Source organism: Cucurbita pepo, unplaced genomic scaffold (assembly GCF_002806865.2).
Source record: "Cucurbita pepo subsp. pepo cultivar mu-cu-16 unplaced genomic scaffold, ASM280686v2 Cp4.1_scaffold000234, whole genome shotgun sequence".
Lineage (NCBI taxonomy): Eukaryota > Viridiplantae > Streptophyta > Magnoliopsida > Cucurbitales > Cucurbitaceae > Cucurbita > Cucurbita pepo.
Genome location: NW_019646488.1, coordinates 65743 through 78173, shown reverse-complemented (window position 1 = coordinate 78173; position 12431 = coordinate 65743). Strand labels below are relative to the sequence as shown.

Below are 12431 nucleotides of genomic sequence, written 5' to 3'. Positions count from 1 at the left end.
TCAAAAACAGGGGGTGGGGGGGGGCATTCAATATCAAAAAGCCTATAAAATGGTACTCATCTTAAAAGCTCAAATGACTGTCCTTGAACCGCTTTCGATTCGCCCAAGACATCAGCAGAGTTCAAACTAGAACCTCGTCGGAGTATCCTCTGCTTCCGAAGCTTCTCATGGCATGAGTTGAAGAACTCATGCCTTAGAGCTTCGTCTGCAGTAATCCTTTGCCTCGGATTAACTGTTAGGCACTTGTCCACCAGATCAAAGAGTGACCTCGGGATGAGCTTGAAGAAATCCGGTCGCTTTGTGTGAACCTTAACCCAACTTTGCAAATCCATAGCTGGGAAGGATTTGATGTTAAACAACTCCTGCAACATAAAGTAAACCTTCACTAATGAACCAGGATAAGCTTATGAGCAGTCTATCAGAACTATCTCATGAGAAGAATTCTTAAGAAAATGAATGAACAAGTGAATATATGAAGAATCAGACTAATAGACAGAGGCATGGTAATGTTTCAAGGGATGGTTAGATGCGATGAACTAGCAGATCAAGTCGACAACCCACCAAAAGATCACTGGCTCACTATCCGATCATGATATTGGCCTGTATAATCTATACGAAAGACAAGCCATACAGAGGTCGGGCATAGATTGAAAGCTCTTTGGACCATAAGGGCGGGGTGGAAGGTACAGTTTTTAAGAATAAGTTACACAGTTACTAAAGACAAGGAAATGAGATGGCTAAAGAGGAAAACTTGTTTATAAGAGGAGGAATAGTGAGGATTTGTGTTAAAAGGGAAAAGAATGCAGATCTCAGTGAGATGCATTGAGGCAAGGAACGAGAGAGGTCTCCTTGCTTAATACCAACAACAAAGACGACCAAGATTCACGTGGAGTATAGAAAAGCCTTTTAATGATACTTGATCGCAGCAATTATCATAATGTTTCAAGTGCTTCACAATATGATAACGGTTAGGATAGTTTTTAAAATTTGAAAATCCAAAATCTAGATATATTTATTGCTAGAAAATTAATAATCAAGGCCTTTTAAAAAACAGTCATTGTAAAATAGAATGAAGGTTAGCAGATATTAGAAGATATACCCTACCCCTGGAAATGCGGATTCACGATCATGTAACTTAGCCACCTCCCATAAATCTTCACTGCCCCTCAATTGAGCAATGTCTTTTATGTTCCTAGCATGATTTATACAAGTCAGAAATGCCACTGGACTGCAATAAAATATGAAAAAACTTGTGGTTGATATTTGGAATATTACTGTTCAGGGTCTCCAGTAAAAGGACTTCTTCCAACCATTAGATAGAGAAGAGTAACACCAGCAGACCAGACATCGACCTGAGGACCTTGATGTAGGGATCTGAATAGGACCTACACAATTGCATGCGTTGATGGTGAATGCCCGAATACAATAGTAATTGAATATGGGTTACATATGACCCAAAAAAACACAAAACTACATAAGAGTAAAATGAAATTTGTTTCAAGGTAACAGTAAGTAGGATACCTCTGGAGCTCGAAAACCCTTCGTCCCAGCACAAGAACCCTCTCTTTTACGTTTTGCATCTCCTGGAAGTAACTTTACTTTAGAGAAAGATCATAACATCCAAATACTTCAAAAGTGGAGCATTCATCTACAAACCTTTACTTTTTAGTACCCTAGAACCAGCTACAGAAATGCCAGTGCAATGGACCAACATTGGGCTTGGATGTATAATTTTATTGTCTTCCTTGCCTGGAGGAGCAGCTATCCTTTTCCTTCGTAGATCGGAACTATTTTGGGTGACCTGGTCCGCATTTCGTAATGCATTTTGCACCAAACTTAGCAGTTCCTTTCTTCCTTGACATGGAAGAGGCTCCCTCATATTTTCTGTGGCAAACGTCCTAACACTTGTTACATCCTTTGCAGAGGTTATACCAGATCCATCTGCACCCTGGCTTCTTATTGCACTCCCACCACGCATATCTGGATATTTTTTCAAGGGTACATAAACTCTCTTTTTCAAGTTCTTATTGTGCTCCCAAGTCTGCTTAGATTTTCCTGTTTCTCTTTTGCTGAGAGATGCAAGATCTCTGAAATTATTCTCGTCTTTAACGGCTGAACCAGACACAGGATGAGGAACAGGAACATGATCCGAAGATGCATGATGACTTGAATTTGATTTACCTAAATGGAATGATTGATCAGATTATAAATCAAACGAATAAATAAATGATAACAACAAAGATTTGTACAGCCAACAAGACAGAAAACATCAAAGTTTTTTTTCTTTTTTTCTTCCTTGGCAAGTGAAGAACTTTGAACATGATCCAAAAAGGGCACGAAGTGTCACAGAGAAGCTTACTTGCTATGGAGTACTTCTGCCGTAAATCCTGAGAAAGAAAATAGTGGACAAAAGAACATCAAAGAATATTAGAATTTCAATTAACGTTCAGTCAATGGAGGTGAAAATTTTACTAAATGTAAGATCGCAAATGAAACACAGGGACCAACCATGGCAAGGTTAAAATCAATGAGGTAACCCTTGTTCTGTTTTCTTGAGAACAGGAAGTTTCCAGGCTTAACGTCTCTGTGCATGACTCCCTAAGATTGTCAAAGAAAGTGGTTAGACTTGGGCTGAGTACTCTATAAAAATTTCCATTCCCTTGCCATTCATGCACAGCTACTTATAGCAGCACCTCACCTGCTTATGCAGATATGCCAAGGCCTTAAACAAGCAGTAACCGTACCACTGTAGTTGAACTATATCAATATCTTTCTTCAAGACCTACATGTTAACACAAGATAAAGACCTCATTTTGAGTTTGAGAGAATTTAGATGGTGTAACTACTTTCCAGGGCACCAATCCTCCAAGAACTAAAATTAATCACACAAAACTACAAAGCATTATTTTGTGTACACTTTCCACATTACTAACCGACTTAGTAGCCCAAAATAGTAACGTCAAAAATAATTCAGAATTATATTATAATTGAATTGCAAATAAATTACCTCAGGTCTGTCATGTTCTACGTGTTCTAGAATTAAGCATTCGTTGTTGCCACTACTAAAGGACCCTTCATACTTAATTATGAAGTTCCTTCCCCTGCATGAAAAAATGGTTTCAATATGATATTCTAATTTGTAAAAACTATCGTGAATCAAAGAGAATGTTATAATGTTTCTTCCTAATATACATACCCAAACCGCTCGAGCATTTTTAGCTCGTTGTTTACATTGTGCTTGTGAGCATTAACATGGGGACCTGCAAGTGTGAATATGAAACACGTCATATATTTTCATTTTTCAATAAAGAACAGTATTGCATCCAAAGTGTGAGTAACAATCTAACTTGAGTTTAAATATAGAACTAATCTTGGAAATCTTTAAGATGTGATAAAAATGAACCGACAAAATAAAAATTCAGTTTTCTTTACCATGAAATGGTCACATTCCCGTGACTTTTTGGCCCTCATGTTTCCAAGTTCCAATTTCTTATTGAGCCTAACATGCTTTTGCTATTGTTCAATGATTTATCGAAAAAACCATAATACCATGCACATAGCCACCCCCCGCATAAAAGAACAATAAACGAAGGCATAAAAGTAGTCATATTTAGACAATTCCTCATATAAGGACGTGGTCATAGTTTGGAGCTCCAATGGACTTCTTGACTAGAGAGAAACAATAGAACATTCAATGCGAAAGAAAAGAACTAGAATTTATTGTTTGTGGTTAACTTGTATACAGCAGCGACCTGGTGCAAGTTAGAAAATTCTTTTCTAACTACTCCCTTGGTGACATTTGTGCAAGTTAGAAACATCTGTTTCGTTTCCAATATATATACACATGTAAACATTCAGACCATTTGGCAACTGATTAAAAAGTAGCCTAAAAGTAAATCAGGTTTACATTTGATAGCTTTCCGTATCCCATCACTTTTTCTTTGAGCCCTGTAAACGGTTCCATATCCACCTGAATAAGTTTTAAACATCATTAGAACCAGTGGAAATGAGAAGAAATAGGAATCTGCCACTCAGAGAGACAAGCAAAGGAAGCTGCATACCAGAACCTTCTTCTTCCTCGATAATGAAAGACTCAAACTGCGGAAACAATGTTTTCTCCAACTGTTTCAACAGATCAATCATTAGGTACTTGTTTTGCTACTTCAATCATATATAGCCAATTGCACATTTAGCTCAAGCATCCATTTTCGCTCAATGACCCCTAAAATCAAAGTAGATAGCTTCAAAAGACGTGCAAAACGAGAGTTAGAGAAACTTACTTCCAAAGATGGACTGGTCGAGTCCAAAGGAGGTTTCTTAATGTGCACATTCCCATTTGAAATCTTCTTGAACTTCTGCACCTTAGACGTCAGTTTATGATCATTATCATATCGGTTTTGCTGCTTGAGAGGATGAGAAACCTCCCTATTCACTGCCGACCCCATGAGAACTTTCTCAGGAGATGAAGTACATTTTTGTGATCCATCAACTTCTCCCAAGGTCTTGACAGGTGGCTCCTCAATAAATGGTTGGTCAGGTATGGAACAGGAAATCTGAGTTAAGTTTTTCCTGGATATTTTATCTCCATCCATGTTTGACATAGTTACCGGGTTTCTCAAGTCTAGAAAGTTTATTTGTACTTCACCCGTTACTGCATGCCCTTCCAGGTGAACAAGATCGTTTTCTATTGTTCTAGTGTACTTGGAGAAATTTCGTGTTTCACAAATCTTGTTTTTCTCATCTTCTAGCTCCCATTCCGAAATATTAGAAAGGTGCCTAGTGCAAGTCCTATCGTCAACCACGTGTAGTTGGACATAAGGGAGCATGTCATCTCCACGGCACAATGCTGATGCGTTTCCCAACTTACAAGAAAATTTGTGGTTTTTGTCATAAGAAGGTGTGTTTGTGGAGCTACACGGTGGACTCAAAGAAAGAACAAGGTTACATGACATTCCTCTGTCTGAGTGCCTTAAATTTGGCATATTCGAGTCTTTTTGGACTTCGTGCATGTGGCGGTCGTGTTCCTTATCTCTTAAAGGCCCAGCATCATCTTTAATCAAAGTTTTACTAGCTTGAACAGCGATATCAGATCCCATTTGTCTAGTATGGCTCATCAAGAGGTTTGGAGAGTTAGCATAACCAAGAGAGAAGGGCACTTCATCAATTTTTACATCAAAATGTCCAGTTTTGAGTTTTTCGAAAGGCAAATCAACTGTAAGCGAATTTGAACTGGTGAGAGTCACATAGCTAGCAGGTACCTTTATGCAGGGAAAAAAAAAAGTCAGCTGTGTTCTGCATTTAACAAACTGAAAGTTACAAACCGAACTCAAGCATCACAAAGTCGTTAAGTTGTAGAACTAAAAACAAAATAAAAATAAACTAAAGACCAAGCTAATCACAAAACTATGAGATTGATTAAATTATTGCATTACCATGTAACAATACAAGAATGAAACTAGAAGCGATTCCATGATAACAAGCTCAATATAAATAAAATTCATACTTGTTTCACTGCATCAAAGTCCCCAAATCAGATGAATATTCATTATTAGAAGAAAAGTAAGAAATAACGATAGAAGAGATGATCATCCACCAGATTGAACCATCTAATTTGTACATAAAACTATGCGAAGTAAAAAATATTCCAAACCTGAAGAAACAAAGAAAGAACATGTAGCTAAGAAGACATTTTTTAATCACTCATAAGAAATTTACAGTTTCATAGTTTAAAACAAAAGAGAAGTGTCTCGGTCCGTAAGCAGAATAAATGCATATAAACAACAGGAGTCAACCAAATTTTCAGAGGTTGCACATTAAAAACCTATCTGAAGAAGGAATTGAAACAGAGAAATTGGAAAAGTACCTCAGCATAATTATGAGAAATCCTTCTTGTTATTGACAGACAACTTTCATTCCCTACAACACCATCAATCATCTTTGGTCGGACTATGAATACAGTAACTAAGATAATGAATCAGGAAAACACTATTGGAATTGCAAATAAAGAAAACAAAAAACAAACCCTAAACTCGTACCAATTCCAGAAGTTGAAGTTAAGATCCTTTTTCCATGGAAATGTCCTTCAGAATCAAGGACTGATCTTTTCCGTTTCCGAAAGTACGTTTTAACATCTCTACCCCAGAACCTATTTGGCTCTAGAACTCCAAAATCTCGTCTCAAAAAACCCCATCCATTAGTCGCCTTCGAAAAATATCGCCCCACGGCAGAGACCGCAATAATGGAAATGAAAACAAGAGCATCATCCACTATACAAATAGGAGAACCGGATATTTGGCATAGATACCGAACAAAATCTGGTGTAGCACGGAACAATTCACATCTCACAGCGAGTTCTTCCACAGAAGCAGGGCGACCAATATCCAGCAATATCGTGAAGAGATACCAAGCTTTTTGCAGTTGCACAGTGCTATGGAGACTGTAATCAGCCATTCTTCACAAAGAATAAAATCAATTACACAACAAACCGTAGTTCCCAAATCCCATATCTCAGCGTTGTTGACTGAAGCAAAATCCGAACGCCTCCGATCCGCAACAACTAAAGGAGCTTTCACCTGGCGCTGAAGATGTTAACTATAACAATACGAAAGAGTAAGCTTCCAAGCGATGAGTGGATAGCAATTAAAGTGTAGACAAATGATTGTAGCTTAAATTGATTGGTTGAACCAAGATCAGAGGCAAAGATCTGCAGGAAGATGAAGAAAGAGAGTATGAGATTAGGGCTAGAAAGAGGGTAGAGAGTGAAGCGAAAGGGGCGGGAAATGAAGAATCCAAAGAAATTCGGGCGGTTTGGAGTTGAAGGGAGAATTCCCGCCTTTTCTGTTTTTTTTTGGTCCTTATCTCAAATTAATTAATTGACGTTAAAAGCTAGAAGAAAATGGAGTACCAATCATGTGATAATTTAGTTGTTATTATGATCAATCAAACTATGACATGACACGTGGAGTTTGGCTTTTTTTTTTTAGTTGTTTTAAAAATAAAACAATCATGAGTAATATTATATTTGAAAATTTAAAATAAAAATCTCAAAATTGGCCATGATTTTTGCCACTCTTTTCCTTTAGCATCCTCAAAATTCTTTCTATTGTCACTCAAAGTTCTTCCTTTTATTCTTAAAAGAGAGATTTATATTGTATTATGAAAATATTGTTGTGAGTATCAAATTGTAAATTTATTAATCGGGAGAGTTGTGTGTGTTCTTTGAAATTTCAGCATTTATATCAGTTTGATTCTAAGCCATGGAAAGGATTGAGTTTAAAAAGAGCATTGTAGCGGTATTCCTTGAAGACCACTTATAAGGATCATAGTGTTTCAAATGTTCCAACTGTACCTATTGCACGATCAAAGACTAAGAAGATTCTACAAGTATTCACTATTCATTCATAAGATTGGATAGGATTGGCTCAACCTTCATTTCATGTGTTACAAGTTGATTCAAGTGAGGAAAAACCATTTGGAGTTTCAAAAGTGACATTGAAAGCGGGGAGTAACTTACCAATCATGGCCACTAAGTTCTTTTAGTGGGCATTTGAAGAGTTCGAGTTTTTTCTGTGGAGAGACTATAAATACCAATAAATTAGTATGTAAAAAGTAAACCCACTAAGTTCTTTTAGTGGGCATTTGAAGAGTTGAGTTTTTTATATGTGAAGAGACTATAAATACCAATAAATTAGTATGTAAAAAGTAAACCCGAATTTGCTCTTGCTTCAACAATAAAAGAATCAATAAAAGCTTGGATCATTGGGCTAGACATTAGACATTAGGATTATTTTATCAATTTGGCATCAAAGAGGTGTGACTACTCTACAATTGATTTGATGTTTTTCTTCCTCGTGGCTGCCATTTCTCGTCATCTTTGACTTTGTTCTCATTCTATTGTCGTGGTCCTCGGTCCTCTAACGTTGCGACTGTAATCAGAGGGGCGGTTTTTGTACTAAGTCTTTTATTTAGTATTTAATTGTGTCAAGAAGTATCATTTAATTTGTTCATTGGGCATGGAAATAATTAAATAGATAATTTAATTTACTTCATTCAAGCCAAACACAAAACCCATTTTGGAAACAGAGAATAAGAATATGGTATAAGGTAAAATGAAATAAATAGTTGGATATGGCAAATCCGAAACAACTGTTGAAAAGCACACAGGATGGAAAATGATAAAAGGAAAAATACATGGCTTTCACAATTTACATCTAAACAAATAAAACTTAGTAGAACTCTTTGTGGAACCCCACATCAAATCAAAGACAGAACGCCCAAAACCATATTCACAGTTTCGAGTCCAATTTATTCAGAATTTCATTTCCCACCTAAGGTTGGGAACTGACCTGGATCCTCGATCGAGGGCGCTGCTGCAACACTGCTGCTCATTGAGCTGTTCATCGAGCTGCCAACATAACCTCCCCTTGAGCCACGGCCCCGGCCCCTACCCCGACCAACTGGCATGTAGTGTCTCTCTCCTTCAGCAGGCTTCAAGAACTCGTTAATACTCAAGGACTACAAAAAAAAAATAATTACTTTTTTAACGTCACAAGGTCTGTTCCTTCTATGATATGGAAAACATTACTCTATTAAGTCTGCAACACATAATTCAAGTTACAATCATGGACATATTATTTTGTTTAGAACCAAGTTGAGTAAAACTTTTATAAATGAACCAATTTCTTAGCCAAGTTCTTAAATCTCATTATTGAAACCCCCAACACCCAGTTTTCCCCATCACAACCAAATAAACCCAAGTTAAGATGTTGAACCGAAGCCCCAAACTCCCTCTTTTTTAAGCTTTGTTCCAAATACGAGAGTGAATCCGCAAAAGTAATACGAGTAAATTAAACCAACAACTAAAACACATAATTCAACTAAGAAGCATCACAATAGAACATTTTTCACCAGTTGAAAACTAAACTAAACTTGAGAAAACAATGAAATGGGCAAGAAATCATGTAATAAACGAGAGGAAATACCTTCTTAGTTCTCTCCTCCTTATCTGCAATTTCTTTACGCTTATCCTTATCAGAACCCTACAGGTGGAACAAATGAAAAGATTAAACGGCCAAGTCTAAGTCAATATCCGATATACCAAAGGAGCCAAGGGTCATCAGAGCAATAAATAATTTTAACTCCAAAGGAAGATTAAAGTAAGTGTACCAATTTAATAAAGACGTCCTGGTTGTCCTTTTTGCTTGAAAGTTGTTGCATGGATGCAAATTCTTTAGGATCTACCTTCCTCTCCTCAGTTTTTAGTGCCAGAAGGGCCTTCCTTTTCTCCTCCTGCAACTTTTCGTACTCCTCCAGAGTCATTTCCTGCATCAGGATAAAAGAAAAGAGTAAAAGGTAGAATCAAAATCACGTTGAACATAGAGTGAAGTTCATCATCAAAGCCCACCAAGCCTATTCGTAAGCAAATCTACAACTTGGATTCTAAATGCATTCATTGGTTTGGTAAGCAAGCAAAGTACAAATTTATATTCAATCCACAAGAAAAACCAATGACAAGTGAAATGGTAGGCTGCAAGTTTGAAAGAAGGCTACCAAAAAACCTGAAGACACAAACCTTGTCTTCTGGTTCTTTTTCCTCCAATTGTTTAGCAGAGTTCTCATCGTCCTCATGAACAGGCTTCTCATCACCTACCTTCTTTTGAATTTCGTTAACTTCCTCGGCACCCCTGTATGCAAAATAAACTAGCCTCTCAGCATACAAGAGTTTGCACATGTTTAAAAACTTCCAGCAACATCCGCCTCTCAGTTTATAGGAAACAAAAAGGAACAGACAGAAACTTCCAAAAATGTAGACATGTACTTACGCAGAAAATTCGTCAGTTGACCTTCCCCAGTTCCCACGCCCAGATCCTTCCCGCTTGAAGTCATTTCTAAGTTAAAAAAAACAGGCTGAAAATATCAAAACAGAGACAAAGATACAGATGAATTATGTAAACTGATGTTTTAAAAAAAGAACACTCACCCATAACCAGTTCCACTTTGGCGTTCAAATGCACCACGAAAGCGTTCACCATCAGAAGCCTCTCCATTATTAAAACCACCACGACGGCCACCACGACCACGAGGTCCACCATATCCACCACGCTTTTCTGTTGTCCTTCCAGTCTCTCCATCTTCCGGATTACTACTAAATGAGTAATCATTATAGGGAAATTCACGATTGAAGCCACCGCTGCCACGGCCTCGCCCATATCCATATCCGCCTCCACCACGCCCACTACCACGACCTCCACGACCACCTTCATTCTTTGCTTCCCTTACTACTCAAAAGTATGAAAACATTCTTTCAGTTACCCAATGGATAATTCATACCAATTGGGTGGGGCACTCATAAGACCCCAATAGGTTAATGAATGGACCATTAACAAATTATATTGTAATATGGACAGGATGAAAAAAGCAAGACTATGCGTGAGATAAGAATAAAAAATTGATTGCAAACTTTCATGTTCTATATCAAGAAACAGGAAAATTCACGAATGCAATAATGAGGCCAAGCAGATCTGTACAACAGTCCACGATCTGGATGTATATGCAAATATTTCCTTCATACAGTTAACTTCATCACGCCTTTCCTACAATTTGGCTCTCCAAAACATGATTTCTTGAGAAAACAATGGAATTTTCATGACAAAAGAAATCTAATAGTATAAGTTCCTCTTCAGGGTAAATATTGAAAACAACATTTCATTAAGAAAATAATGCAAAAGAGCACAAATCAATAACCAACCATAACATATTGCAATCCAACTTGTGCGTACATTATACCAATTGGATCTCATAAAAAAGAACCAAAAAATTATACCAATTGAATAGTTCCTGGAAGAATCTGTTCAGTCCTTTGAACCTATCTGAAGCCTTAAAATTTATAGAGATAAAACTTCATCATTGATATAAATTGTGAGCCTTAGAGCTGTCCTCATAGGTCTATCTGGTTGGTTGAGAGCTGAGTCAACTTCCTTGTTCCTAATGACGTCAACGTGACAACAGTAGAGAACGTCAGCATGACATTAATATGGCCATACGGTTAACGGCAATTACTAAATGTTATGTGCCCTAGAAGATGATATGCATGACCTATTAGTGAGCCTTAGCTATGTTTTACCTGACGGTTAGGGGAACCCCTAACTATGAACTCACCTCGACTAGTAAGGGTCTAATTAGCACGTAAGATTGCAATGTCACTCACTTAGGGCCCGTGACACAATAAAGAGAACTAATGAGGGAGCTTTGATAGTGCCTAGTGGGGAGCCGACCTTGCACTGTTCTAGCCTGGAATGACGCAGGAATAGGGAGTATTGTCTGCTGCCATTAGGGGAGCTTCTAACTAGCGCTCACAAGTAGACATGTATGGAGATTTCTCTTGTACATCCTTTATCCTTGTTCTTTCCTCCCGTTCTACATCCTAGCCGGCTATTACATTCTACAACCGTATCAGAGATAAAAGCAATCATACCTTATGACATTTTGGCTGATTTGAAATGACCCATACGTGAACATATATATATATATATATTTAAAAAAAAAAAAAAAAAAAAAAAAAANAAAAAAAAAAAAAAAAAAAAAAAAAAAAAAAAAAAAAAAAAAAAAAAAGCATCATCAGGAGAGACTTCGCACTCTTCCATAGGCGCAAACAACGTAACCATGCAAACAAGCGGACAAACCAACATCAGGAAATGCAAAACCAATAAAAAAAAGACTGTGAAGGGAAAAAAGAAAGAAAAAAAACGATCAATCATCCAAATCAACCCGACATTTCCACAATCCAAAACTTGCAATGAGAAAACGAAGAAACTGACCAGCCTGAGCAGGTGGAAGAGGCTTGGAAGGAAGATTAGCAGGTTTGTTCTGTTTAGCTGCCGCAGCCGCCTGTTTGCCCTGTGGATGATCAGAACCTTTCCTAGACAGAACCGCCGCCGCGTGCTTGGCCGCAATTAGCTGCGATGGGTCTTCGGCGTCGTCATCTCCCAACAAATCAAATGGATTGGTGGTCGCCATTTCGGAACTAGGTTGAAACCAATACCGGAAAAGCTGAAAGGGAATTGCACTCCGCGAAAGGCGACCACGAAATCCTAGGTTAAAAAGAAGTCCATGAATCTCTGAACGAGAGACGAAGGGGATCTGTAAAAAGAGAGAAAGGAAAAAGGAAACGAAATGGTAACGCGGTAGAAAGCAGGAGAAAACCCTAGACGCAATGGGTTAGTGACATACGGTAGTGTGTGTACGTGCAAGGAATGGGCGCAACCAAATCTTAAACGTATAATTTACTTTGCGTTCTTCGTTTCCTTAGATCACTCGTGTGGAATAATATCATAATATTATTATTTACATTATAAAATGAGTATTAAATAATTTCATACAATAAAAAAGTTGCATTATCAATAATTTTGTTGATGTTGGGATCGCTATCGTAT

The 12431-nt window shown here is 37.6% G+C and overlaps 2 protein-coding genes across 3 annotated transcripts in view; both read right to left on the bottom strand.

The window, feature by feature from the left end:
* The window catches only part of LOC111784558 (serine/threonine-protein kinase RIM15-like), a 7052-nt gene extending 238 nt beyond the window's left edge, over nt 1-6814 (bottom strand). The window contains exons 1-15 of one of the 2 annotated variants that reach the window (XM_023665221.1): nt 6036-6813; nt 5864-5946; nt 4281-5258; nt 4062-4122; nt 3908-3970; nt 3197-3260; nt 3008-3101; nt 2699-2782; nt 2509-2598; nt 2360-2387; nt 1657-2181; nt 1522-1583; nt 1276-1385; nt 1105-1192; nt 21-362 (exon numbers count right to left, since the gene is read on the bottom strand). In XM_023665221.1, the coding sequence (XP_023520989.1) occupies nt 57-362; nt 1105-1192; nt 1276-1385; nt 1522-1583; nt 1657-2181; nt 2360-2387; nt 2509-2598; nt 2699-2782; nt 3008-3101; nt 3197-3260; nt 3908-3970; nt 4062-4122; nt 4281-5258; nt 5864-5946; nt 6036-6450 (3051 nt within the window). In that variant the 5' untranslated portion in view covers nt 6451-6813 and the 3' untranslated portion in view covers nt 21-56. Of the gene's footprint in view, nt 1-20; nt 363-1099; nt 1193-1275; nt 1386-1521; nt 1584-1656; nt 2182-2359; nt 2388-2508; nt 2599-2698; nt 2783-3007; nt 3102-3196; nt 3261-3907; nt 3971-4061; nt 4123-4280; nt 5259-5863; nt 5947-6035 lie in introns of those variants that run through there. The other variant, XM_023665222.1, reaches the window with a different exon arrangement.
* A 1263-nt stretch (nt 6815-8077) lies between these two features.
* LOC111784556 (RGG repeats nuclear RNA binding protein A-like) lies at nt 8078-12239 on the bottom strand. The gene is made up of 7 exons (XM_023665218.1): nt 11817-12239; nt 9980-10277; nt 9822-9887; nt 9572-9683; nt 9166-9321; nt 8982-9038; nt 8078-8514 (listed from the first exon to the last, which is right to left on the bottom strand). Exons 1-7 carry the CDS (start codon nt 12013-12015, stop codon nt 8317-8319), a joined length of 1086 nt encoding a protein of 361 aa, XP_023520986.1. The 5' UTR covers nt 12016-12239; the 3' UTR covers nt 8078-8316.
* Nucleotides 12240-12431: the final 192 nt, after the last annotated feature.